The 27,306-nt window shown below is 36.4% G+C and overlaps 1 protein-coding gene across 2 annotated transcripts in view; it reads left to right on the top strand.

Moving 5' to 3' along the window:
• LOC149835993 (formin-like protein 14) overlaps positions 1 to 17,857 on the top strand; it is a 105,023-nt gene extending 87,166 nt beyond the window's left edge. The window contains exons 14-20 of one of the 2 annotated variants that reach the window (XM_090008895.1): positions 5,516 to 5,587; positions 6,118 to 6,234; positions 14,333 to 14,401; positions 14,473 to 14,539; positions 15,908 to 16,153; positions 16,246 to 16,354; positions 17,462 to 17,599. In XM_090008895.1, the coding sequence (XP_089865021.1) occupies positions 5,516 to 5,587; positions 6,118 to 6,234; positions 14,333 to 14,401; positions 14,473 to 14,539; positions 15,908 to 16,095 (513 nt within the window). In that variant the 3' untranslated portion in view covers positions 16,096 to 16,153; positions 16,246 to 16,354; positions 17,462 to 17,599. Of the gene's footprint in view, positions 1 to 5,515; positions 5,588 to 6,117; positions 6,235 to 14,332; positions 14,402 to 14,472; positions 14,540 to 15,907; positions 16,355 to 17,461 lie in introns of both variants that reach the window. The other variant, XM_090008893.1, reaches the window with a different exon arrangement.
• The last annotated feature ends 9,449 nt before the right edge of the window (positions 17,858 to 27,306 follow it).

The following is a 27,306-nucleotide window of genomic DNA, read 5'->3' as shown; positions in this document are numbered from 1 at the left end:
GATAATTATTAAATACAGAGACCCCGTTCAAGGAACGAAAACAAGCTAGAGCAATGTCTCATTGTGTCTCTTCATCCGTGTTGAATCAAGTAGAAGATAATATTCTTATAGTCTTCCGTTAAACCCTTTTTTTATGGCTCTGTATACACTCTTGCGAAGACAAAAGTTTAATTACACATACGTTTTGTTCAATCGAGTTTTGAACTGCTTACCTGTTTAATTGTTGATCTGCTTTAAACTGCTTAGTATGCTGAATTAAATGCCCTTAATTCAATTTTTTGTAGTATCTCTTGTGCACCTACTAGTTTTTCGCGAAACTAACCCATTTTATGAGTACAGGTGATGATTAGGTACACCATCGGCGATGCAAGATGACTTTAAGATTATCTTTTTCTTGCTCTTAGCTCACGTCTTGGACGTTTTGGGGTTTTGTCACGGGTTTTCGATATCTGAATTTTGTACTTTTTGGTTCTTTTAGCTAACGTGCCCAAAGTTGTCAGCTTGCCTTTCTAAATTCAACAAAAGAATTATCTTCCGCTCATTACATAAACAAACTCTGAAAGGAAAGAGATTTTCTTGTAGTCTCTTTCCTGTTTTCTGAAAGGTTCGCAAGTTTGAAATTTTGGGGCATTACAGATTTTTTCTTAGCGCATCGGGAAGTGTGTCACTCAAATCTTGAAGGTGTTAAAGTTCATTTGTAACTCCTATTCAAGTGCTTGTAAGATCGTGATTGTATTTCAAGTGTAACGACCCCAATTAATCTTCGTTAAAATAGTGGATTTTTTTTTAAATAATTGCGGAAACAAACCCAATGATCCGGGGTCTCACAGATTTAATATACCAAACTACAAATAGACTCTATATTGAATCAAGAAGAATAACTCAATCTTCATTAATCAATAAATGTCAAATAAACCAAGACAGTAAAATCGTCTATCACAAAGGAGCCACTCTGTCAGGGAACCCAGAACTAGTCACGAAAGGCTCGCAGTCTCCAGCTGGTAAGTCAACCCATCGCTGATCACTCAGACTTTTTAAACATTTTTTAAAACGGGTAAGAACCAAAGTCCTTTGTACGAATTCTTCTAAAAATCTATGCAGTAAGATAAGAACATAAACCAAATTCATGCATAATTTCAGAGTCACAACGACAATTGACCTTAACCAACTTACCGTTCAAGCATTTAACAAATATCATGCGGAACAGAATAAGCATGAACGCATGAATAATATATATCGAGTTAAATAAATATAATGAAACCAACCGAATACAAAATTTTAAGCAAGAGAAACCACAGGTTCTAACTGACAATAATGCATATTTTAGACAAAAGAAGAACACATGTTTTTCACTGACAATGATACAAATTTTAAACAAATACGTATTTTATCTATATTAAGGATACCAATACACATAACCAAACAATATGCAAATTAACTCGTATCCAGACTTGACATGGGTTCACAAGCGTCGAGTTAACTTGAGTCTAAAGAAATCAATACACAGGCTCAATTTCTATACAAATATACCCATTTTACGATGCACAGTTAATCAGCAAAAACATACTGATTCCTTCACATGCTTAGTAAATAAAATAAAACATATTGATTCATTCACATGATCAGTGGATAATAAAAAAAACCATACAGATCTTATTCACATGCACAGTAGTTAAAAACCATATAGATGGTAGTGGTTGTTTAAAATCCAGTTTGAACCAAGAAAAGAAAACAGATTTTTTATGAAGGATAATACATGTTTTTTGTTTTTTTTTTTTCTTTAAACAAAATAACAGGTTCTATATTTTACCCCAGACCCCAGGCCTACCGAACCCTGAGAGGAGCCCGTACTATTAAAATCTCAAAAACGGGTAACAGAACAACCCGGCCCTTTAAAAGTAAAGGGCAATGAACAGACTGTTAAGTTCCTAAGCCCGTAGACCTGTTCACGCTGAAACCAGAACAAAACAAGAATTTCCTAAATAGCCTAACCCCCTATTCAGATTGCCCTTTCAAAACAGATTTTGTGTTCCTATTAATTTTCCTTAAAACCTATGTCACACGGACTCGGCTAGGGAGGCGCCCGCACCCGTGTGCAGACACGGGTGCGGCCCGAACTCGGTCAACGCCGAGTCAGACTCGGTCAACGAGTCGAGGCCGAGTCCGTCCTTGTTTTGGACTCGGTCAACGTTGACAGAGTCCAAAAATGTTTATTTTTAGGGCAAAAAACCAAAAAAATGATCTTTTTATATAGTTTTTAAATATATATATATATATATATATAGCATGAGTCTCAAACATAAGCCCCAGAAAAAAAATTTATTCTTAAATATTATCATTTAATTCTCTCTCTCAATCTTAAAAGCTAATAAATTCTCATCCACGAGTACCAACACTTTTCATCCACCGAGTTCTCTCTCTTATAAAAGCTAATAAATTCTCATCCACGAGTAGCAACACTTTCTCATCCACTGAGATCTCTCTCTCTCTTTTTCAAATCTAGCTTTGAAAAATTAAAAGCTTTTAATGCTTTTAATTAATGTTATGAATTTTAGCAAAACTGCAAGAGATGTTTAATGCATTTACCAGAACATGCTTTTAGTTAATGCTTTTAATTAATACCTTGATGATGTTTTATTCCCATGGTAGCTAAGACTCGTCCGAATCAATGATAAACTCTGCCGAGTTTGGCTCTAACCCAGTTATACTACTATTTTAACTCGGTTAGTTCAGGATCTGAGACAACTCAGAAGAGTCACGAGCCGAGTCCCCGTGTCCAAAATTTTTAAAATTGCGCCGCACCCGTGTCGCACCCGCACCCACACCCATGTGACATAGCTTAAAATCCATATTTGATTCCACCCATGCAATTCTCTTCACCTGTCGGATTAACAAATAGGGAATCTCGTACCTTTTTCTTTGTTGTGGTTCGAACTGCAAAGAAGAAGAAGACGAAGGTGAAGAAGATCGATCACGCTGCCCCTTTTTTTTTCCTCTCTCGCTATCCTCTCTTTCTTTCTCTCTCTCGCAGCCGTCTCTTTCTTCCTCTCGCAGCCATCTCTTTTGCTCTCTCTATCGTTACCCTCTCTCTCAAAACACGTTGTTGTGTTTAGAGAGAGAGGGTCACGCCTCTTATAACCTAAAGAAGGGAGTCCACCTAGGTCGAGCCTCTAGGTGATGTCCCTTTTTAAAAATTAAAACTAGGAAATATATCTTTCCTAAATACAAGTTTTCTTTATAAAAAATATTTTGTTAAAATTTGCCTGAATGGTTTGTTTTTATTTTTTTATTTAAAACTCTAACTAGCTCTGGACCATGGATCCCATTCACTGGGTCCACGATCCAACTGGGATCCACAGCCTAAACTAACCCTGTTGTTTCATTTAAATAATAATATAATATTATTTAACACATAAAATATATAAAATATTCTTAATCGTATTTTCAAAACCTACAAATTTTACGAGGTCTTACATGAGGTGGCATACTCATAAAGGAGTAATCTTTTGACTCAATATAAGTATGTAGTAGATTTAATAAGTAAAGCTGGATTAATTGATGATAAAAAGCATGTGGACATGCCTATGGAAATAAATTGTAAACTCAAACATACAGATGGAGAGCTTCTTGAGGATCTCACAATTTATAGGCAGTTGTGCAGAGTTTGATTTACTTGACCATCTTCAGACCTTACATTACCTTTGTAGTTCTTATTGTGAGCTAATTTATGTGTGCTCCTAGTCCTACTCACATAGCAGCAATGAATAAAATTATTAGATATGTCATGGATACTATACATTATGCCTTGTTTTTCTCTGTTTCTTCTACATTAGAGTTGCAAGGATATTTTGATATTAATTTGGGAGGGTTATCACAGGACAAATTCAACCACAAGTTTTTGTGTATCCTTAGGCAACTCTTTGATATCATAGAAAAGCAAGAAACAACAAAAAGTTGCCTTGTTAACTACTGAAGCTGAGTATCGGGCTATGGCCTAGGTCACTGCTGAAATTATATGGTTGAGATAGTTTTTAGAAGAGATGGGTGTAAAGACAAATAGAGACACTCCTTTGCATTGTGACAGTTAGAGTGCTATTCACATAACCAAAAATCTCAAATTTCATGAGAGAACAAAGCACATTGAGATATATTCACTTCACTCACAAGGCATACTTGGAGGGTGTCATCTCATTGTCATACGTTGGTAATGTAAGTGAAATTTGAACCACCAGTCACAGATTTACTAATTCCCTTTGCTACTAGACAACTCACCAGGATTAATGTTGGAAAATTATTGCTGAACATATGTTCTATCTAGGAAAAATTAGTCTTTAGAAGTACAAATCTTCTCTTTTAGTTTTTCATTATCATCAGAATTTTTGGCATCTATAAATGATGGATGGATCACAGTTTCTTTGTCACAACCCTTCGCTTATGTTATACATTCTAACATTCAAGTTTTCTTTGTAGTACACTCCTATTAAGTTTTGAGTTGTTTTAGATCTTTTGAAATAATTCTAAAGACAATAACCTAAAGAATTCAATAAAAAAAATATTTGAATGAAGATGATCCAGATTTCCATTTTTCTCTAAGCGCCAAAGTGCTTTGTGATTTATTGTGGTGCACACACACATGCGTATGTGTGTTCAAAATAAAAAGGAAGTGACAAAGCATCACCTCAAAACAGCCATTGGTTGACAGAATAAAGTATATAAATAGGTACAAAGGAAAAATATGTTTGCTAATCCCATTCACCAGAACAATGCTCCCAATTCTATGCTGACCAGCCCAATTGATGTCTGAGGTACTCCAAAAATTCTGAATATATGAGCCCAGGGTCTCTGTATCCTCTTGTTAATCACTACCAGTTCAAGTTTCCCGTTGTTACATTCCAGCCACACACCACCAAGCCAGCATTCTCCGTCATTGCTAAACCATAAATCATTTTTAACCTTTGTGAATTATCCTGTCTGCAAGTACCATCTGTGTTCACACTTTAATCTTTGAAAAGTCTATGTTCCAATCTGCAATGCTAAATGAAGATTCTTCCTTCTGTAAAAGAAAATTAGAAAGCACTGAATTGCCAACTGGACCTCTACCTTGTTCATATCCATTTGGGTTTCTGCACAATCAACAGAAACTAACAAAGAAAAGTGCTGCTATAGGACTTTCACCTCTGCTCCATATAGTTTTCTTAGGAAGAAAAAAATTCTGATTCCAGCAATGAATAATATCATGACTTTGCCCAAAAAAGATTCTCTCTAGAGCACATCCATTAACTTCAATCAGGTTGATCGTTCATTGTTCTTCTCCCTTCTAAATTACCCAACATCCTAATCCTTTCAGCAAACTAAAAGTCACCACCATTACATCTTTATTTCTCGCATACTGAAAAGCGTGTGAATTCATTTGCTATCCAGGGGTCTCTCTCTCTCTCACACACACACACATAGATTAGTTGGTTAATATTTTCTCTTATGTCTATAACCTATTGTTGGCGACTTTGACTTTCAGGTCCTTGCTGATCAAATGCCAGAGTTGGTAGATTTTGACAAGGACCTTATTCATTTAGAAGCAGTATCTAAGGTTTGTTATATTTTTCAATTTTCAGTTCACCTTTATTGTTGTTGTTATCAGTGTCACCGATATTGCCGGTATTTTGAAAATATCAACGATATCTGGTCGGCTGATATTGTTGGCAATATATCATGATATTATCGCGATCATGATATTTTTGGTTAAAAACTCATTTCTTTATATTTTAAGCATACATTTTCAATTTTTTTGTTGCTTTATATTTTAAAACCTTTTGAAACTTGTTTCTTTATATTTTTGCAAGAAAAATCACGCAAGACTATTATTTTCTTAACTTTTTTCTTATTATTTATATTTTTTTGATAATTTTAAACTCCCATGATTTCCCCGAGAAAAAACAACTTTTTGAAAATCTCTCCAAGAAAAACACTTGCCAAGAAAATACCTTGAACGATATAGGTGACTATGGTTGTTATGTATATTGTTACTTTAGTTATTGGTCCTTAGTTGTATGTCTTGGTCGAGTCTTAATGATTTCTGTTTTCTTCTAGAGATTCTGACCTCTTAAATCAACTAAATAGATTCAACTAAAATCCTTGGCCGAGGAAATGCAAGCTGTGAGTAAAGGGCTTGAAAAGGTTGAGCAGGAACTTGCTGCATCAGAAAATGATGGTCCCATCTCTATGGGCTTCCAGAAAGTAAGCAACAGAGATTGAGGAATATAATTACCTCCTTATTTATCTTGAGTGTTTAGTTTTCTCTTTCATACTCTTAGTTACATTGATTTTAATGCTCCTTACCTTAATAAACTGCAATGCATTCAAACCGACTCCAGTGGGTTACAGCAAATTTTGCTCCCTAAGGTTCCATAAAAGAGGTTCTTGCTTGTTAATAAAACTTAGTACACAAGCTGTGACATTTATTTTGTGTACTGAAATTTTTGTAAGAAAAGAAAAGGAGGATTGGTTAAACGGGTGTAGCATGGCCATATTTACTGTTTTTTCTGGGACTCATCTCTTGGAGGCTCGTTCTCACCAGTGCTGCACACAAGCTAAAGCTAAGACTGTGCCTGCTTTTTTGAAGTTCGGCTTCACGAGATTTGCTTTCTTGAACTCATATCAAGGCTGTCTTGAGCTTGGACAACATTATCCAAGTTCACCTCTTTAAAATACAGCAAGCTTGAGTTTGGCTTGTTGTCTCTTTTAAATTAAACAAATCTAGCTCTGGGAGAAGGAAAAGAAGTAGAAGAAGCATTATAGTAGAAAAATAAGAGGAACAGGAAGAAGAAGAGCATACCATTAGCTGCAAGTTCTTGCTCATGTGAAATCTTCTTTGCTGTATGTTTGAAACCCTCAAGGCTATGTCACATAGGTATGGGTGTGGATATGTACGGCACACCACATAAATTTCTTTAAGTCTGGGTTCAGGGTTGCAATCATTATATATATGCATGTATTTTTTGTGAGAAGAAGATTGTATATATGCATGTGTGTGTCTGTTATATATAAAAAAGGGTGGATATGCATGACTTAGGTGTGCAAACTCCGAATTGGTGATAGCCACCGTTTTCCAGTTATCCAACCATACAGATGTGTCCGGCATGGTCCATTTGCTGGTAACTGACTCTTGGTAAACTTATAATGTTTGAAATTTTAAAAAATATGGGCTGTTGTTTTTTCAACCCTTAAAAAATCCTGCTTACGGATCAGAATCTGATGTTCCAAAAGTCGATCCCCACTAATTTGACCTTGTTGAACACATCTGTACAGTCAGAATTTAAAAAATATGAAACACAATACAAGAATGGACCAAAAACAATCATGATAAATGGATGAAATGATTGGACTTTCCAAGATATCTCACAGCCTATTTTCATACTTCATAAGATTTTACTAATTGATTTGGATGCCTTAAATAGGATCAAATAGCTGGATTCTGTCCTGGGTAACTCTAGCTACTGTGTCAACCAATAGGTTTTTTTACTCGGCGACGCCTTGTTGCCTCTTTCTGAATTTGAATAAAAATTTCCCTTGATTTCAAAAGAAAAAAGAAATGATCTAACATACAGGTCTAGATCGGGACAAATCCAAAACTGGCCTGACCCGTGCCCATGAAGTAGTAACGGTACTAATGTCAACATGGGTATGGCATCATTCTGGAAGTACCCATGTTACATAGCCTTGAGGATTTAAAGGGTATGAAATTTTTGTATAAAAATCTTTTGAAAGAAGGATAAATACCCTGTGGCCGGACTTATTGTCATTAATTTTTGTCAATGCCATATAAAAGTCTATATATATCTTATATATTGTAAGGAAGCTATTGATGAACCCTAGCTCAACTCATTTCAGGATGCACGTATGACTAGGCTAGAGCTTTGCATGCTTGCTTAAATGTGAGAGCCTGAGCTGATCTCGAGCATTTGGCAGGAGGATTGGCTGGTTTTGCAACCCTACATTTGATAACATAAATGTTGCTTCTCTGACTTCAACCGGTTCTCTAGAGGGTACTGAAAGATACCGTATTGGATTAGAGCTCTAGCATAGGAAAGAAGATGCTATTGCATGGATTTGACTATGCGTGACCAGTTCTTGGTTAGTCCATTAAGTTCTTTTCTGGACTTGGTGTTGTGTCCTGTAACCATAAAAATGTTGTTCAAGGGCATGTCATGAGCTTGTTCATTTTAGTTGTGTCCTGTGCCATTGTAGACCGATGCATGCAATTGTTTCACATCTGTCCAATGTTTGCCTGTGATTCTCGAAGCATTTTAAATCCTTTTGATTGGCTTACATTAGTAGGGCACACATGCATTTTTCGTTTGGCATCTTGTACATCACAAGGTTGGCAAAACGTCCACAAGAAACATTTTGAATGTCCATGTAATGGCTTATTTCACATAGATGCTTATTTTTTATCCATCACTTTATTATGACATGCACTATTCTCAAAGCAAAAACTTCTTAAAAAAGTAGCTATACTCCCATATCAAAAGTATTATTCCTCTGAGATAGGTGGTGTCACTTTTAGGAAGTAGCTATTGCATCTTTCTCAATTAATTCTGTGATTTGATCATGTTTTATACTACATATTTAAGGTCTCAAAAACAAGTAGCTGGTGTCTTCACTTGTTAGAAGATCAAAACACTTAGAGATTATTAACAAGATGGGGATGGATAGTATCTTTAGCCCAACTTGAGGGTGAGTGCTAAGAGGCATTTTGATCATTTATGTCCTTTTTATATTGATCATGCAAGTTTTTATTATATTTGAGAAAGGGAATTGTTGAAAGAAGCACCAAACCCTAGGTAGATAGAGGGAAAGATAGAAGAGAGAGTGAGAGGGAGAGACGGCTGCACAGAGAAGAAAACACGTTTTCTCTTTATTAGGGCTTCTCTCTATGTTAAATAGAGAGAGGCTAAAAGGAATAATTACATCTAAGCCCCTTATGAAAACATAATTTCAAATAGTCTCTAATATAAAAAGACTTAACTAAAAACCACCTATTCTCAACAATATCAAATAAACTTAAAACTTAAAACTTCTTAATCTCAACACTCCCCCTCAAGCTGGAGCATAGATATCAATCATGCTCAGCTTGTCACAACATTTTAAGAAATTTGGTTTTGCCAGGGCTTTGGTAAAAACATCCGCTACTTGATCTTCGGAAGATACATGATCGGTGCAGATAAACCCAGCTTGAACCAGGTCACGAACATAGTGACAGTCAACTTCAATATGTTTAGTCCTTTCATGAAACACTGGGTTGTTGGCAATATATGTAGCAGCCCTATTGTCACACATCATCAACATAGGTAGGGATACTTTCTCCTGAAGCTCGGTCAAGACTGATTTTACCCACATAATCTCAGTTGCAGTCTGGGCCATTGCTCGATATTCAGATTCAGCACTCGACCTGGCTACAACGGTTTGTTTCTTACTCCTCCAGGTAACAAGATTTCCTCCCACAAACACACAAAATCCAGATGTTGACTTCCTATCTTCGACAGATCCTGCGTAATCTGCGTCAGTGTAAGCAACCACATCCAAAGATGGATTCCGTTTAAACAACAGACCTTTACCAGGAGATGACTTTAAATACCGAAGAACCATCATAGCTGCATCCCAGTGAACTTTTGTAGGTTTGTCCATGAACTGACTGATTTTACTCACGGCTAATGAAATGTCAGGTCTAGTAACAGTCACATATAGCAACTTACCCACCAAGGATCTAAAGCTAGCACTATCCACATAATCAGACTTCTCATCGAACATGTGAGTTTTGGGATCCATTGGAATATTAGTTGGCTTAGCTCCTAGCATTCTAGTCTCTTTTAATAAGTCCAACACATACTTTCTTTGAGACAACACTAAGCCGTCTCTGTTTCTTGCAACCTCGATACCCAGAAAATATCGAAGGTAACCAAGATCTTTAGTAACAAAGTGCTTCTGAAGGTGATCTTTTGTTGTAGAAATATCTTGGGCACTGCTCCCTGTCAATATGATGTCATCGACATATACCACCATAACAACAATTTCAGTATTGGTTTTCTTGATAAACAAGGAATGATCTGAAGCTGATCTGACAAATCCAAAGCTCGACATTACCTCAAATAATTTGTGAAACCATGCCCGCGGACTTTGCTTCAGGCCATAAATAGCCTTCTTCAACTTGCACACCTCCTGACACTCTCCCTAAACCTCGAAGCCTGGGGGTTGTTGCATGTAGACAGTTTCATGCAAATCCCCATACAAAAAGGCATTCTTGACATTCAACTGAAACAAGGGCCATCCATGGTGCACAGCAACAGAAAGAACGAGACAAATAGTGCCAAGACGAGCAACTGGGGAGAAAGTTTCAAAAAAGTCAACCCCATAAGTCTGAGTGTAGCCTTTTGCAACCAACTGGGCTTTGTATCGTTCAATCGACCCATCCGAGTTATATTTAATGCTATATACCCATTTACAGCCTACAATATCTGCATCTGTGGGAGGATCAACCAAGTCCCAAGTGCCTCGAGACCATAGGGCATCCATCTCATCACGCATAGCCTGCATCCAGTTGGAGTCTACTAGAGCTTGACTGTGATGAAGCGGAACAGACGAGGCAGACAAAGCAGAAATAAAATTCTTCATAGATGCCCCAAGATTAGCTTCTGATACAAATTGCGTGATGGGGTAAAGAGTGCACTGTCTCTTTCCCTTGCGCAGAGCAATGGGAAGATCAGCATCAGATGTAGGGGCAACAGTATTCTCAGAAATACTTACCTGAGGAGAAGGAGGTGATGGCGGCATGGAGATAGGAGGCACTCTGTGAGTGTAGACTATGGGAGGGTTTCGGAAGCGAGACACACCCGACACTTGAACCAAGGACTGAGGAGGAAGCGACTCTAACGGAAAGGGAGGAATCGGCAGAGGAAGGACATCACCAAGGCTCTCCTGTAGTCTGGGAGTAGTACTTGAAAAAAACGGAATAGACTCAAAGAAGGTAACGTCCGCACTAACATACTCTTTATGAGATATAGGGTCGTAGCAACGATATCCTTTTTGGTTCTTAGGATACCCAAGGAAAACACATTTAATAGACTGCGCAGCAAGTTTATCTCGATCTGGACCCGGCTTATGCACAAAACACACATCCAAAAACTTTAGGGGGGATAGGGAAGAGAGGAGCCTTTGGATGGAGAATTTGAATAGGGATCTGGTCTTCTATAGAGCTTGAAGGCATGCGATTTATCAGAAAACCGGCTGCCAGAACCGCATCGCCCGAGTATGAAGCAAGCATATTGGTTTGAATCATAAGGCACCGAGCAACATTAAGGATTTGTCTATGTTTCCTCTCAACCACCCCATTTTGCTGGGAGGTATGAGGACATGTAAATTGAGGTTGAATCCCATTACCAGAATATAATTGAAGTAAGTCTTTGGATTTGAACTCAAGAGCATTATCAGTGCGAACAATTTAAACACATACATCAAATTGAGTTTTTATCTCGGCAATTAAAGATTTAAGAATGACAGGACCTTGAGACCGATCTTTTAACAGGAACACCCACGATAACCTTGAGAAGTCATCAACAATAACGACATTGAGACCTATTAGGAATCCTACTAGGACCCCACACATCGACATGAAGAAGATCAAACAATCCTTGACTTGACGGACTCTGAGTAGAGGGGAAAGAGCTTCGACAATGTTTTCCCAATTGACATGTTTCACACTGAAAAGAAACTGTGGGAGGTATATAAGGAATGACACGACGAAGTTTGGTCACTGGAAGGTGACCCAAACGATGATGCCACAATGGAGGACTTGAGGATGATGTACCAGCAGAATAGGTCGAAACTTCTGGTTGGTGTAGATAATACAGACCACCTTTCTCATAGCCGCCACCAATCTTTTTCCCCGTCAGCAAGTCCTGAAAGGTGCACCCCATAGGATCAAAAATCACTCTACAATTCAAATCTTTTGTCATTCGACTGACGGATAGTAAATTCTGTGGAAACGAAGGAGCATGAAGAACATGCGACAATTGAAGAGTGGGGGTAATAGACATGCTTCCCTGCCCTACAATTGGGGAAGAACTACCATCAGCAAGACGTACCCCTTTTTGACCAGTCACAGGTTTTAAACTCAAAATATCACTTGAATTTCCGCACAAGTGACCAGAGGCTCCAGAATCAATGATCCACCTATCACCTTACCAGATAGGCCATCACCTACCGAGTACACAACCTCCGCAACAGAAGACTTCGAAGTGGATGATCGTAAAGCAAGGAGCTCGTCATATTCAGCCCTGCTAAGAGTTACATACTCATTGGAGGAATCTACATTTGATTTAACCACTTGAGCCATAATATAAACTAATTGGCTAGATTCACAAAATGAAGGAGCAACCTCACGCGCACACCCACAATCATCTACGAACCCGACTATATCAAGTTTTGACTTCACCAATGAAATCTTCCACCGCAACCTCGGATGGCTATAGGTTGCAAATCAAGATTACACATCCAACACGATAAAGATGTGTTTGTTTTTCAGTATCACACATCAGTTTTCCGCGACTACACAGTTTTCCACACCAGAGATAAAATCTGGACAGGCTTCAAGCGACACAGGGAATCGCGTGTGTTATCATCACGCACCAGCCACTAAGACAACCAGAAGCAGTACTTAACACAGAATCCCTCTACAAAAAAAAAAATCCCACAAACAAAATATTTTCCCACACTGCAGGGAATCACGCCTGCAGCTTAAAACAAATTACCATGCTGCTTTCACAGCACACACAATCCAGCAAACCAGATCACGACACAGCAGGGAACCTGGGCTGCTAATATTCAGCCAACCAAATCACGACACCTGCTTACCAAATAAAAAAAAATAACATGTTGCTTTCACAGCACACACTTTCCAGCCAACCAGATCATGACACAGCAGGGAACCTGGGCTGCTAATATTCAGCCACCCAAATCACGACACGTGATTTCCAGCCAACCAAATCACGACACCTGCTCACCAAATAAAATCTGAGACACAGCACACACTTTCCAGATTTACAACCAGTGATAACTTGAGCACGCAGAAACATAGAACTTCAAAGGACTCGGCAACTATACAGTGCAGGAAATCAAGGCATCACGGCAGAGATAAACTCAGCAAGGAATCATGGCATCACAGCAGAAAATCAGGATAGGAAATCTCGGCAACAGGGAAATCTCGGCAACAGGGCAGGGATTTTCTGGGCAATAGGGAATCTCAAAAAAGAAAAGAGGAGCTACCAGAACTGCAGGGAGACACGCATCTTGCTTCCTTAGATCTAATAACAGATCTGTCATCAGATCTTACACAGAAACCTAACCAGCTGACCTTATTAACAGATGCTTTTCGATCACGCTCCTACGATAGTTTGATCACGATAAATCACGCTCCCACGATCGATTGCTCTGATACCATGTTGAAAGAAGCACCAAACCCTAGGTAGAGAGAGAGAGATAGAAGGAAAGATAGAAGAGAGAGTGAGAGGGAGAGACGGCTACACAGAGAAGAAAACACGTTTTCTCTTTATTAGGGCTTCTCTCTATGTTAAATAGAGAGAGGCTAAAAGGAATAATTACATCTAAGCCCATTATGAAAACATAATTTCAAATAGCCTCTAATATAAAAAGACTTAACTAAAAACCACCTATTCTCAACAATATCAAATAAACTTAAAACTTAAAACTTCTTAATCTCAACAGGAATTATTGTCAAATAAATCTTGTAATAAGTATTGTATTAGTGACGAATGAAAGAATCTCTCAATTTGTCTTGCCCTTTACTTTTTTCTTTCTTTATATAGATTTCAACAAGAATAAAGGTAGTGATTAAGAGTCAGATCTGGTGTTTTGCATGCCAAATGTAGTTTTCTGTTCTCTCCTGCTTATACTGAACCTCTAGGCCTCAACATATTGGAATTTATTGTGCTTAAGAATCTTTTTTATGTTCTTTGTGGATGTTTCACCTGCTGTCTTTCAACATAAATTAGTGAGCATGGTTACCTGCACTGGGGCTGATAAGGAACTCCTGAACTTGATGTGGCAAAATTATGTGCGGATTGTTCTTTGGCCATCTATATTTTCTATGAGCCAATGTACTGTGTAATTCAACAAATGATGCTTTAAATATGCATATATAAGAAAAAGGTTGCAATCTGTTGCTTCTGCATTGAATAGTCTTTTCATTTTATTGCATACTAATCATTAATCTACTGCAATTTAGCAAATATATTGATTTTCCTATCATTCTTTTTTCTAGGTTTTAAAAGGTTTTCTTGATGCTGCTGAGGCTGATGTGCGATCTCTAATATCTTTATATTCTGAAGTGGTATGCATATTATCACTTGGTAACTTGCCTATGATCATTTTTCAATTCTGTGACCGCTGTTTGAACAATAGGGAAGGAATGCAGATTCTCTTGCTCAGTATTTTGGGGAAGATCCAGCTCGTTGTCCATTTGAGCAAGGTCAGTCTCTGTTATTTTGTCTTTTCCTTTGTTTTCTTTTTTTCCTTTTTTTCCCTCTATTTCTCCTTGTAGATTATGAAATTTTCAAGGGATTTATGAGGCCTGCCTAACTGATGTGTTGAGATTCATTGCTGTGATTTTGATTGCTTTATAGTTTTTGGAAAGTGAGCAGGTTTTTGTAAAATGGATTGAAAGGCAGAAATGATCCTCTTTATGACTATGGGTGGCTATGTCATGATTCATATTCTTCCATTTGTTGATGACTTGATGTATTGTTTTAGATCTGTATAGACTTGGTGTTGTACTTCTACAGTTCTGTTTATGCATCTATTGGACATGGAGCTCAAATGTATTTCATGCCACCTACTTGTGTTTTTTTTATTCTTCCATTTGTTGATGTATTGTTTTAGATCTGTAGAGACTTGGTATTGTACTTCTACAGTTCTGTTTATGCATCTGTTGAACGTGGCATGCCACCTACTTATGTCATGATTCATATTCTTCCATTTGTTGATGTATTGTTTTAGATCTGTAGAGGCTTGGTGTTGTACTTCTACAGTTCTGTTTATGCATCTGTTGGACATGGAGCCCAAATGTATTTCATGCCACCTACTTATGTTCTTGTTTTCATGATTAATTTTGTTAAACACATGCTATAATAACTTCTTACAGAGCTATTGTGTGAAACAGTTAGAAAATTATTTTACTACGTCGATGCATACTATTTTTCTGGAAGGAATCACAATATGTTACCTAGACACTGATACTGGTGTCAGTATGGGACACAGGTATGAGTGTCAGAGATAGGGCTTAAGAAAACTAGACATAGGGATAGTGTGTGTGTGTGTGTGTGTGGGTGTGTGTGTGTGTGCTTGCATAGGTGCGTGTAAATGTGTGGGCACATGCATGTGCTTGTATGTGTGTGCATGCGTGCATGCTTTTGTGTGCGTGAGCAGACATACTCAATAGAGTAAGACATGTTTAAAGTTTGATGAATGTAAAGTATTTTGTGGAAGGCAACTTCAGTAATGAGAACAATGGAAAGGTTACTGAGTTGTACTATGTACTATTAGCATTGGACTACTGCTTTGATGGGAAACAAACAAAGAAATATGCAATTAAGGAGAGGGGTGTGTGACAGAGGAAATGACACCTAATATAGCTCCGGTAACATAATTGTTTTTTACATGGGTATTGACATACAAAAGCATAGATTCGTCGTGCAGAAAATGATAAAGGTAGCAAATGAAGGGAACTTTTGCAAATGAAAACTGCAAATTGCATCTGCTAAAGTATGTGTGTGTTTGTGTGCATGCACGCATGTGCATGTGCATGCAGATAGTTGTTAACTAACTTGTTTTGCTGCAGTGGCAACAACTTTGGTAATCTTCATCAATTTGTTTAACAAATCACGTGAGGAGAACGCCAAACTAGCTGAAGCTGAGAAGAAGAAACTGGAAAAGGAAAGCATGAAGGAGAAGGTGAACTTGTCTTCAAACGTTGATGCTGAGAAGGCCAGATTAAACTCCAACCTGAGGAATATGACCCATGCATGACTGAAATCTGAGTACCATGTATATAGAGGATTTCATTGACAGGGGAGCTAACAAACAGGTGAGGGATGCAACCTAAGGTTCCCAGTTGCAGCATTCTCTCTTTGCTAAATAAGTAAAACCCTTTGGATCTAATTCAAACATCAAGTCCAGTTAGAATGTGTGCTGGCACTGAGCAAACTTGTGACTCGAAATCTAACGTATGGAGAGGTTGACATAAGCTGGAATGTATATGATGCTTATCCTAAGGATCTCACTTTAGGTATGCTTTCCTGTCCATGTCATATATATTCTGCACTTTGATGCAATTCTGTTTCTGTTGCTATCATGAACTGCTTAAGCATTTCTGTTCCTGATGGCCTTAATGGATAAAAAGTTACAGTGCTTTTGGAATCAGATGCTCATCCCATGGAATTGAGAATTTTGTGTTGGATGATATTAAATATGAATCCATATTGCTAAAGAAAGAGGGAAAGGAATTGTTAGTTATTTAATTAAGAATGCCGCATGTATCATGATAAGATTTTTTACTGCACAAAATCTGTTTCAGTTTCACGAAACAAACATGTTCTTGACCATGTAGTGGTTGTTTATTTCAGAATCTGGAATATGTATTGGTGAATCTGTTTAACTGGTTAAATTATACAAGATCTGCTCCCAGATCTCTCTCTCTCTCTTGTGGGACTTCTCAATCATGCATTGTATTTATAGAATTCACTTCTTTGAATCTTGCATCTTCAAAGTTTTGGACTTTAATTCTTGGTTGCAGTAAAGTCACATTCATGCTTAATGGTTTGAAAAGTGTTTTGACATTTTCCTTTTTGAACGTATTTAGATAGGATCAAAGGATTATATGATAGATTTTCAGTTTTTCATATGCTTTGTTCTGTTGCATTATATGTACATTTCTACGTTCCTTTTTCTTTTTCCCCCCCTTTGTCATGAAGCCTTCTTCACAAGTAATAGTCAAGTGATGCCCTGCAGAAAATTAGAACCATTGACATATTGTTAGCATTTCCATAGCTGATCTGCAGAAAATAGGAAGAAGAATTAGTTGACATATTGTGGACCCTGTTTGATCTGTGATTACAATGATTAATTCTAGAAACGAGCGAGTATGATACAACTTATCCATTATCTTATTGTTTACGTCAATACCATTTTTTTTCCTTCCAAAGAGATCATTGTTGAAAACACGGGATCAGATGAAAAATCATCGGTAAGGCATATTAAGAAAAGATTATAAAGACAAGGTTAATGATCAAGTGTTTTATTTGAGAATAGCAGCAAAGAGTGTTTTCCCTATTCAGTTTTATATGCATGAAAGTGTTGAATAGGAACTGATAATAGGAGGTTTTGTATTTTGCAGGTCTATCAATCTGTATATGCAAAGAAAGAGTTTTACCTGATAGCTCGACTACTTTGTAAATTACATGAGAATGGCACATAAAAAGGTCTTAGAAGATAGCTCTAACACAGGGTCTGTACAGGCTAACTCAGGTGCAATTTTGCCCTTTTGTCATGTAACATATTGTAATCTCCCCTACCCATTTTTTCAAAACAATAGCCCTTTTTGTTTACAATGTGATAGGCTGTTAATGGCATTATTGATGCCGCTCATTTTCATTATGTTGATTTGTGTATTAACTATATCTTTCCTGCGTTATTGTCATTGTATTCTTTCTGTGTAAATTTGTTTCATGGATCTCTTCCTAACTTGGTTAAGGAAATGTAGATAATCCTCTAGACTGGTAACATGGTGAAACTACTTTTTCACCTCGAGTACTCGATGCTTCTAATTTGATATGGTTGGTTTACATTTTCTTTGGTCTTCCATGAATTTTGCCAACTTTCGGGCAAATCAATATGAAAATTTGATATCCATTTTACATTTCCTTGTTGGGAATATGGTGTGCAACTTAATTGGGTCAATCATCATGAATGACAAAAACCATGGTCTGAAACAGAAACTCAGTTTGAAATTACTGATATTTTGCTCTTTTAGGAGTAAAAGTAAAATGGCCATGAGATGTTTTTATGGAAAGTTCACTCTGGTTTTATAGATTATTGATGAAGGTAGATTACCTGAAGGACATGCTTCTGCTTGAAGCATCCTACTTATTACTATTGATCGAGGTACATAGTCTAGTTTTTAATAGTCATTTTCGATAACGGCAGTACGTTCCTACCTTCCATAGGCAGTCGGTAGCCAACAGGGTGTTTGGATGCTCCTACTTATCCAGAAAACTAGGATAAGATGGAACTGCTTTTCTGGATAAGTGGGGGTGGACTCAAAACTTCCCCTGCCCCCTTAGGCACGAGTTTTTCCCTTCTTTTTTTAATTTAATGAGAATCCACTGTTATGGTTTAGACATGCCATTATGAGCCGAGAGGTGCCATGTCACCATGGTCTTGTTTAAATGTTCAGCTGTTCACTGCCAACTAGGGATAGTTTTTCATTGGGTTCGACCTTGCAGAAAATGATGTAACCCTGGGTATCGAACTGGCAATGCCTTTTTCACTTAAACGTCTTATGTCGACCCACCTAGTCAGGTGTGCAGAGCCTTTGTGGCCCCGCTAGGTATGAGTTGAACATGCCATAACTTGAGTGGTTATTTTCTAAAATCATTTAGTGTTGCCAACATTCAGATCTTAGTCATTTTCTTCTAGCTCGATTGATTGTTGAGGCTTAAGTTGAAAGTACCTCAGGTGTAATATTGTGTATTTTTTTATGATTTTTAAATTCAAAAATTCTGTTTTTTAAATTAAGTATTTAATAAATTTGATAAATATCATAAAAATATATGTAAAAATAGGTGATGCTGGGTCTGGGTGAGGCCCATAGCCCACTGACACGAAATAAATGAGTCAATTATAATTTGAGATTTTTTTTGTTTTTAACCTTAAATTTGATAAAAAAAACAAGTAAAATTTAGGCAAAATTTGGACACGAAAAGCAGGTATGTCCTATTTTTTTTTAAATCGGGTTATGGTTGGCTTGAAAATCACATTTTTTAATAAATAACTTGCTTCTATTTTTGTCTTTTTTTATATTGGATCAGATTTGATCAGTTCCGTTTGATTAAAGTTTATATGGATTTGGCTTCAATACAAGACTTATATTAACTAGGATTTCATCCAAGTAAAATTCATATGGATTTAGATCTTGGATCTGTATTTGAAACTCATATATGATCAATTTAAAACTCTAAAATCAATTTAAAATTTAAATTTGGTAGGTAGAGTTCTACTTGGAGTAGAACTCTACTCTAGGGAGACTTTGGGATGACACCCTTTGAAATATTCTTAGGATATAATATTTAATAATTAAATATTAAAATAATTAATTAAAAAGAGGTATTATCTAGAAGAGATAGAGTTCTACGTTGAGTAGAACCCTACTCTTTAAAGCTCTCTAGAGGGGGCATCACCCTCTACATAAATCCTAGTTAAAAAAATAAAAAATAAGTAAAATTAAGAGATAATATTTTATAAAAGGGGTTGGTCTCCTATCTCTAAAAAATCATATTCTAAAGAGAGAGAGAGAGAGAGAGAGAGAGAGAGAGAGAGAGAGAGAGAGAGAGAGAGGAAACCCCAAACTCGTGGGGGGGAGAGAGAGAAGGAAGAAAAAAAAGAAGAAAGAAAAGAAAAAGAAGAATAATCAATTTTCACCTTACATTCATCAATTTTTTGATCTTTTTTGTTCTACAATTAAGGTACGAGTTTCCTTTTAAGTTCATACTGGAAGAAATATGTGTAAACAAATTTGATGTGTAAGTTTAGATGAAAAAGGAAAATTTGATTCAAAAAAATATATATGTAATGTATAAAGTGATGATTTCATGCATATATACACATATGTAATTATTTCTTGAGAGTTCAATTTTTCTAAAGGTCCTGAAATATCTAGGTTTTTGGTTTTATATATATATATATATATATATATATATATATATATATATATATATAGAGAGAGAGAGAGAGAGAGAGAGAGAGAGAGAGATTTTTTGTTGATTTGATGTGATCATGTCATATAGGTTCATTGATCTTTCCTTGTTAGGCATATAAATATATTTCTATGAATATTAAAATATTTTTTGTGAGTTTCTAGGCTCGCGCAATCCCAATATCTATATACATATATATTCAGGAGCATGGAGCTTCCTTACTCATGCAAGCTGAATATATATATATATATATATATATATATATATATATATATATATATATATATATATATATATATAATTTACTTTTGATGGTAGTTGACCATGTCTTATTGTGTTAAGTTGTCTGTTTATTCATGTTGCTTCAAATATTCTATTATTTGGGATTTGTTTGATCAAGTCTGACGATATGTTTTTGTGAGCAGTCTTATTAGATCTGTCAATATGTTTTTGTAAGTAGTTTGACCAGTTCTGTTGATATATTTTTATGAGCAGTCTGATCATATCTGCCAATATATTTTTATGAGCAGTCTGATCGGATCTGTCGATATGTTTTTGTGAGCAGTCTGATCAGATCTGCCAATATATTTTTGTAAGTTGTCTGATCCGTTTTGCCAATATGTTATGTGTGAGCAATCTAATCAGATTGGTAGATGTGTTGTGTGCTTGCAATCTAATCAGATTTGCTAGTATGTTATGAGTGAGCAATCTTATCAGATTTGTCGATTGTTGTGTGTGTGCAATTTGATCAAATTTGTCGATGGTTGTGTGTGTGCAATCTGATCATATTTGTCAATGGTTGTGTGTGTACAATCTGATCAAATTTGTCAATTTGTGTATATGTGCAATCTGATCAGAGTTGCCAATGTGTGTTGTGTTTGCAATCTTATCAGATTTGCTGATGGACTGTGTATGCAATCTGATTAGACTTGCAGATGTTACGCTTGTGCACAAATCAGATCAAATATGCTAAGTCCAAGACAAGTAAAGCTGACCAAATTTGCCAAGATTCGTGAGCATGTAAATTTGAACAATTTTTTTGTGTTCAGGCTCACATTCATATTGGCTACAAGATTATGTATCTGATTATATGTTTTGATTGGTTATGTATGAATCTGCCTTTGAATACTATGTTGTAAATGTATATATCATACACATGAATCTAAAGCTTATTTTGATGTTTGCATAAATATGATCATATGCATGTTTATGTATTTATGCATAAAATTGAACATGATAATGTGTGTTGCAAGCATTTGTTCGCATGCATATGCATTAGGCTTTATGTGCATTCATATTTTGTATTTGAATATGCATTACAAACATATTTTGAAACAATGTGTGTTGCATGTTCAAATAAATTTTGCAAAGGATGCATAAATCACGTTTGAGATGTGTTGGTGGTCAGATGTGAACCACTGTGGACCATGTAAGTAAGGAGCATATGTTGCTCCACTAATTATTGATTTTATTTATACATTACAAAATTTATTTTTGAAAATTATTGATTTTTCTAAATTAATTGCATTGTTAAAATGTGGTGGGCTAGGGCCCGAAGTTGGTTTTGCATGTGGATTTGCAAAATGGTTCTTGTGTAAAGAACTTGATATTATTTAAAAAGGTAAAAAAGACCAAACATAGTAATTAATCTTTTCCTTGATGCCCTTTTCACAACGTGTGGATCTTGAATAACGTTCTTAGGGGACCGTGAGGATTCTAAAACTCTGTGTGTGATTGTGCCCTTGAACCCGATATGATAGTTTACCTATCGACCACGGTTTTAGGGAGATTTCGGCTACTTTGCCTAAGGGTAGTATTGTTGACTCAAATGTAGTTTTGGTATATCAAGAAAGTTGTGTCAATTATTGAGGATTTTCATTGATGTCCTAGCATTAGGTGGGGATTCTTAATGTTTTGATGAAATATGAGGATTCATGATATCGGTCGAGGAAAAAGTGTAGAACCTAGTAATAGAATACAAATTTTATGTTAAGCTACAACTGAGAACATAACTTGGACTTCAAAAATTTGTACCCAATTTGAGTATATGCGGGTTCAAGAAAAAGTAAAAACTAAATTTATGTACATTTAATAAGGACATGCATACAAAAGCAACTCTTATAAATAACTTAATAAGTTATTTATGCATGTGCATTGAATCTGTTCAAGATTAGTTCATGCATTCATGCTTATTTTGTCTCGCATGATATGTATTATTGCATGATATTTGTTTGAATGCAAGAATGGTAAGTTGATTATAATAAATTGTTATTATGGTATTCCTCTAAAATTTATGCATGAATTTGGTTTATGTTATTTCTTTACTGTTTAGATTTTTAAAAGAATTCGTACAAAGGACTTTGGTTCTTACCCATTTTCATAAAATTGTTTTATAGAATCGGATGCTCAGTGATGTATTTACTTCTTGGATGGATACTGCGAGCCTTGTGTCATTAGTTGTTGGATTCTCTGACATAGTGACTCCTTGATATAAACAATTTTACTGTCTTTATTTATTTGACATTATTTATTGATTAATAAAGTTTGATTATTCTTATTTCATTTCATGCACAATCTTTTTGTGGTTTGGTATATTAAATTTGTGAGACCTTGGATCCTTGGGTTAGTTTTCGCAATTGTTAAAAAAAAATCACTATTTTTACGAGGATTAGTTGAAGTCGTTACAAAGTTGGTATCAAAGCCAGACCCAAAACCATGCATTGGACTATTTGGGATACCAATATATTTTTATATAATACAGAGTTGGTATCTAAGCCTTGTTAGACCTGTCAGAAACCACTCCTAGAAAGTGACAACTCATACTCAATAAGTTGTCTTTACATCACTGATAAGAGTTATCTTGTAATTTTTTTTACTATCTTGAAATTGTTGAATTTTTTATATTTTTAATTGTAGGGATGATTTTATTTAATTTCATGTATGTGAATTAAATTTATGTGTTTGTACGATTGTGCTTGTTATTCTGAATAAATCCTAAAAGGGTGGGTTTGATCAGGGTACAATTTTACTAATAAATCTTTATGTTATAGATGTATACCCGTATTTGTGCCTCGTCTTCTAGCACATCAGCTGACTAGCAAGAGCAAAGGTATTTTCTCACGAATGTCCTTAATACCCTAGCAACGATGGTGACCACACATGTTCGAGGGTAGGCGGCGCAACAGATGATATGTATTCATCCTACGGAGGTCACTCCGAACACGAGTGGAAGTGACTTACGAAAGTTCCTAAACTTGGATCTGCCAACTTTCTCAGGAAAGGCTGACCCAGAGGTAGCTGAGAGCTGGGTCGAGGAGATCGAGAGAACATTTTGTGTTCTGCCTCTGCCTGATGACAGGCGGATAGATTTTAGCACGTACTGGCTAAAGGGTGATACCAAAAAGTGGTGGCACACCCTACAATGGGTGAAGTACGCTGGTGTGGAGGATATCCCTTGAGAGACTTTCAAAGGAGAGTTCTTAGATGCATATTTCTCATCCTATGCCCCAGAGCTTATGCAGCAACAGTTCCTCAAGCTAGTTCAGGAAAACATGAGTTTGGTGGACTACACCAACAAATTCTGCAATTTGGAGCACTTTTGCAAAAACATGTTCGTTGATGATAAGTCAAGGCTAACAAAATATGTTCACGGTCTGAAGGATGGTCTTTGGGTTCTTATGATGATGAATCATCCTATAATGTATGGTGATGTGATTGAGTCTGCATCCATCCTAAACGAGGAGTGAGAGTGGTTCAAGGGTGGATCACAGAAGAAGAGAGGCAACGAGAGCGACAACAATGACACAAGGAAGAACCCACTTGTAGGCGAAAGGGTGTAGGGGAAAGGCGAAGAAGCAGAAGACCCAACAGGAGAACTAGGAGGGGACTTAGTAGGGTCGACCTCAGCCTAGACAACAATAGGGAAATGCTCAATTTGTTTGCAGGAGCTACAATAAGAATCATCCCATTGGTCAGTGCCCTCTCTTCAAGGGGTTGTGTTATTAGTGCCAACGGCCAGAACACGTGGCACAATATTGCCCGAACAAGCCAACAACTCAGGGTGGTCAGTAGAAGCAACAATAGAGACCTCAGTAGCAAGTGCAGCGGAAGCCGAACGGGAGAGTGTACACTGCCACGACCACTGAGCAGGGCGATCAGGCCGACTTAATTGAAGGTATATTCATAGTCGTTGACCATCTTGCTTGTGTTATATTTGATTTGGGGGCTATCCATTCATTTATTTCATCATCTTTTGTGTGATTGCTTGACCTCATTCTGTCTAGCTTAGAAAAGACTCTCACCATTATGTCTTTAATGAGTGTGTCTACTCGTTGTGAAAAATATATTTTCGCAGTTTGAGTAGTCATCGAGGGGCATGAGTTTTTTGCCTAGCTAATAATACTGGACATGACTTTCTATTGTGTCATTTTGGGTATGGATTGTTTGTCCAGATATAATGCGACTCTTCAGTGTCGAGAGAAGAAGGTTTTGTTGGAGCGCCCTGACTTGTCTGCGCTGGAGAGTTTGGCAGATCTTTATGTGGATGAGATTATCTGAATTCACAAGTTGACATGTTCGATCATGTCAAACTGAGACCCTCATTTTACATCTCGATTCTGGTGCTAGTTGCAGAAATCCCTTGGTACCATGTTGAAGTTTAGCACGATGTTTCACCTACAAACTGATGGGTAGACAGAGCACACGAGACAGACGCTTGAGGATATGCTTATAGTGAGCGCGCTAGATTAGGTAGTAGAGTGGGATAGGCATGTGAAGCTTGCATAGCTCTCGTATAACATCAACTACCATGCCAATATTAGTATGGCCCAATACGAAGCTCTATATGCTACACCATGCAGATCTTCGGTGTGCTGGAATGAGGTTGGAGTGAGAGCAATGGAGTCTCCTGAGGCTATCCAACACTACGTATACCAGGTGTGGTTGAGCCGACAATGTTTGGTTGCAACGCAGAGCAGGCAGAAGAGTTACGTTGATCAGTAGCATAGAGAGTTTAGTTTTATCGTGGGCGATCATGTGTTTGTTCAAATCTCACCTACGAAGAGTGTGTTCAGGTTCTAGAAGATGAGGAAGTTGAGCCCTTGGTTCATTGGACCTTTTGAGATTCCTAAGCATATTGGTGAGTCAGCTTACCGTATGATGCTTCCACCTCAGTTTTCCCAAATTCACATCTTCTACGTCTTGATGTTGAGGAAGTATGTGCTTGACCCTTCACACGTAATTCACTACGAGGCAGTCAAGGTACAACTTGACTTGATGATAGAGGAGAAGCCGATAGAGATTGTGGATCGCTAGATGGAGACACTTCGTAGTAGGATGATCTCGTTCATGAACGTGTGTTGGCAGCATTACGGATTAGACGAGTGCACTTGGGAGCCCGAGGCTGATATGCATAACCAGTACCCATATTTATTCGGTATGTTTTCTATTTCATGGATGAAATTCTTTTAAGGGGGTAAGGATGTAATATCATGTGTTTTTCATAAATTTAAATTCAAAAATTATGATTTTTAAATTAAGTATTTAAAGAAATTAATAAAATTATGAAAAATATATTTTAAAATAAGTGATGTTAGTTGTGTCTGAGTGTGGCCTGAGCACACTAACACGACTTAGATGAGCCAATTTTAATTTGAGAAATTTTTTATTTTTAATATTTAAATTTGAGCCAAATTTAGGCAAAATTTGAAGGCAAAAATAAGGTATATATACCGTTAGATGCGCCTCATAATTCTGAGCATGTTGGTGGCCTATTTTTTTGAAATCAGGTTACGGTTGGCCCAAAAATTGCATTTTTAAAAAATGACCCACCTCTATTTTTGCCTTTTTCTGGATTGGATCAGACTGGATCTGTTTTGTTTGATTCAAGTTAATATAAATCTAAACATAGTCCATGACCCATATTAACTAGGATCTTATCCAAATAGGATTTATATGGATTTGGATCTTAGATCCAGATCTATATTTCAAATTCATATATGGCCAGTTTAAAACTTTAAAATCAATTTAAAATTTAAATTAGGTAGGTAGAATTCTACCTGGAGTAGAACTCTACTCTAGCGAGACTTCTAGAGGGGGGCGACACCCTCTAAAATATTCTTGAAATATAATATTTAATAAATTAATTAAAATAATTAATTAAAAAGAAGTATTATCTAGAAGAGGTAGAGTTCTACATTGAGTAAAACTCTACTCTCTAAAGCTCTCTAGAGGGGACTTCACCCTCTATATAAATCCTAGTTAAAAAAATAAAAATAAAATTAAATTAGGAGATAATATTTTATAAAAGGGGTCGGTCTCCTCTCTCTCTAGAAAATCGTATTATGGAGAGTGAGAGTTAGAGAAAGGAAACCCCAAACTCGTATGGAGAGAGAGAGAATGTAAAAGAGGGAAAAAAAAAAGAGAAGTGAAAAAAGAAAAGAAAAAGAATCAATTTTTCACAACACATCTAGTGATTTTTTGATCTTATCTATGTTACGGTTAAGGTATGGGTTTCTCTCTAAGTTCGTACGGGAAGAAATATGTATAAACTAATTTTATGTGTAAATTTAGAAAGAAAAAGAAAATCTAATTTATATATATATATATATATATACATGTATAAAGTGTCAATTTCATGCATATATACATGTATGTAATTATTTTTTGAGAGTTTGATTTCCTTAGAACATTAGGTCTTGAAATATCTATGTTTTTGGTTTCCATAGATATCAATTTTTTCTTGATTTGATTTGATCATGTCATATAGGTTAATCGATCTTTCTCTGTTAGGCATATGAATATATTTCTATGAAAATTAAATTGTTTTTTGTGAGTTTTTAGGCTCACACAATCCCTATATATATATATATATATATATATATATATATATATATATATATATATATATATATATATAAAATTTACTTTTCATGGTAGCTCATCGTGCTTTACTATGTTAAGTTATCTGTTTATTCATACTGTTGCAAATATTATATTATTTGGGTATCTATAGAATATGTTTTTATGAGCAGTCTGATCAGATCTGTCACTATGCTTTTGTGAGCAGATTTACCATTATATTTTTGTGTGCAATCTGACCAGTTTTGTCGATATATTTTTATGAGCAGTCTGATCAGATCTGCCAATATGTTTTTGTGAGCAGTTTGATCAGTTTTGTCGATATATTTTTTATGAGCAATCTGATCAAATCTACCAATATGTTTTTGTGAGCAATTTGATCAGATCTGCTAGTATATTTTTGTGAGCA

This window comes from Nuphar pumila, chromosome 6, assembly GCF_984573655.1.
Source record: "Nuphar pumila chromosome 6, dmNupPumi1.hap1.1, whole genome shotgun sequence".
Lineage (NCBI taxonomy): Eukaryota > Viridiplantae > Streptophyta > Magnoliopsida > Nymphaeales > Nymphaeaceae > Nuphar > Nuphar pumila.
The sequence above is the reverse complement of the archived record's forward strand: the minus strand, read 5'-3'. Positions and strand labels throughout refer to the sequence as shown.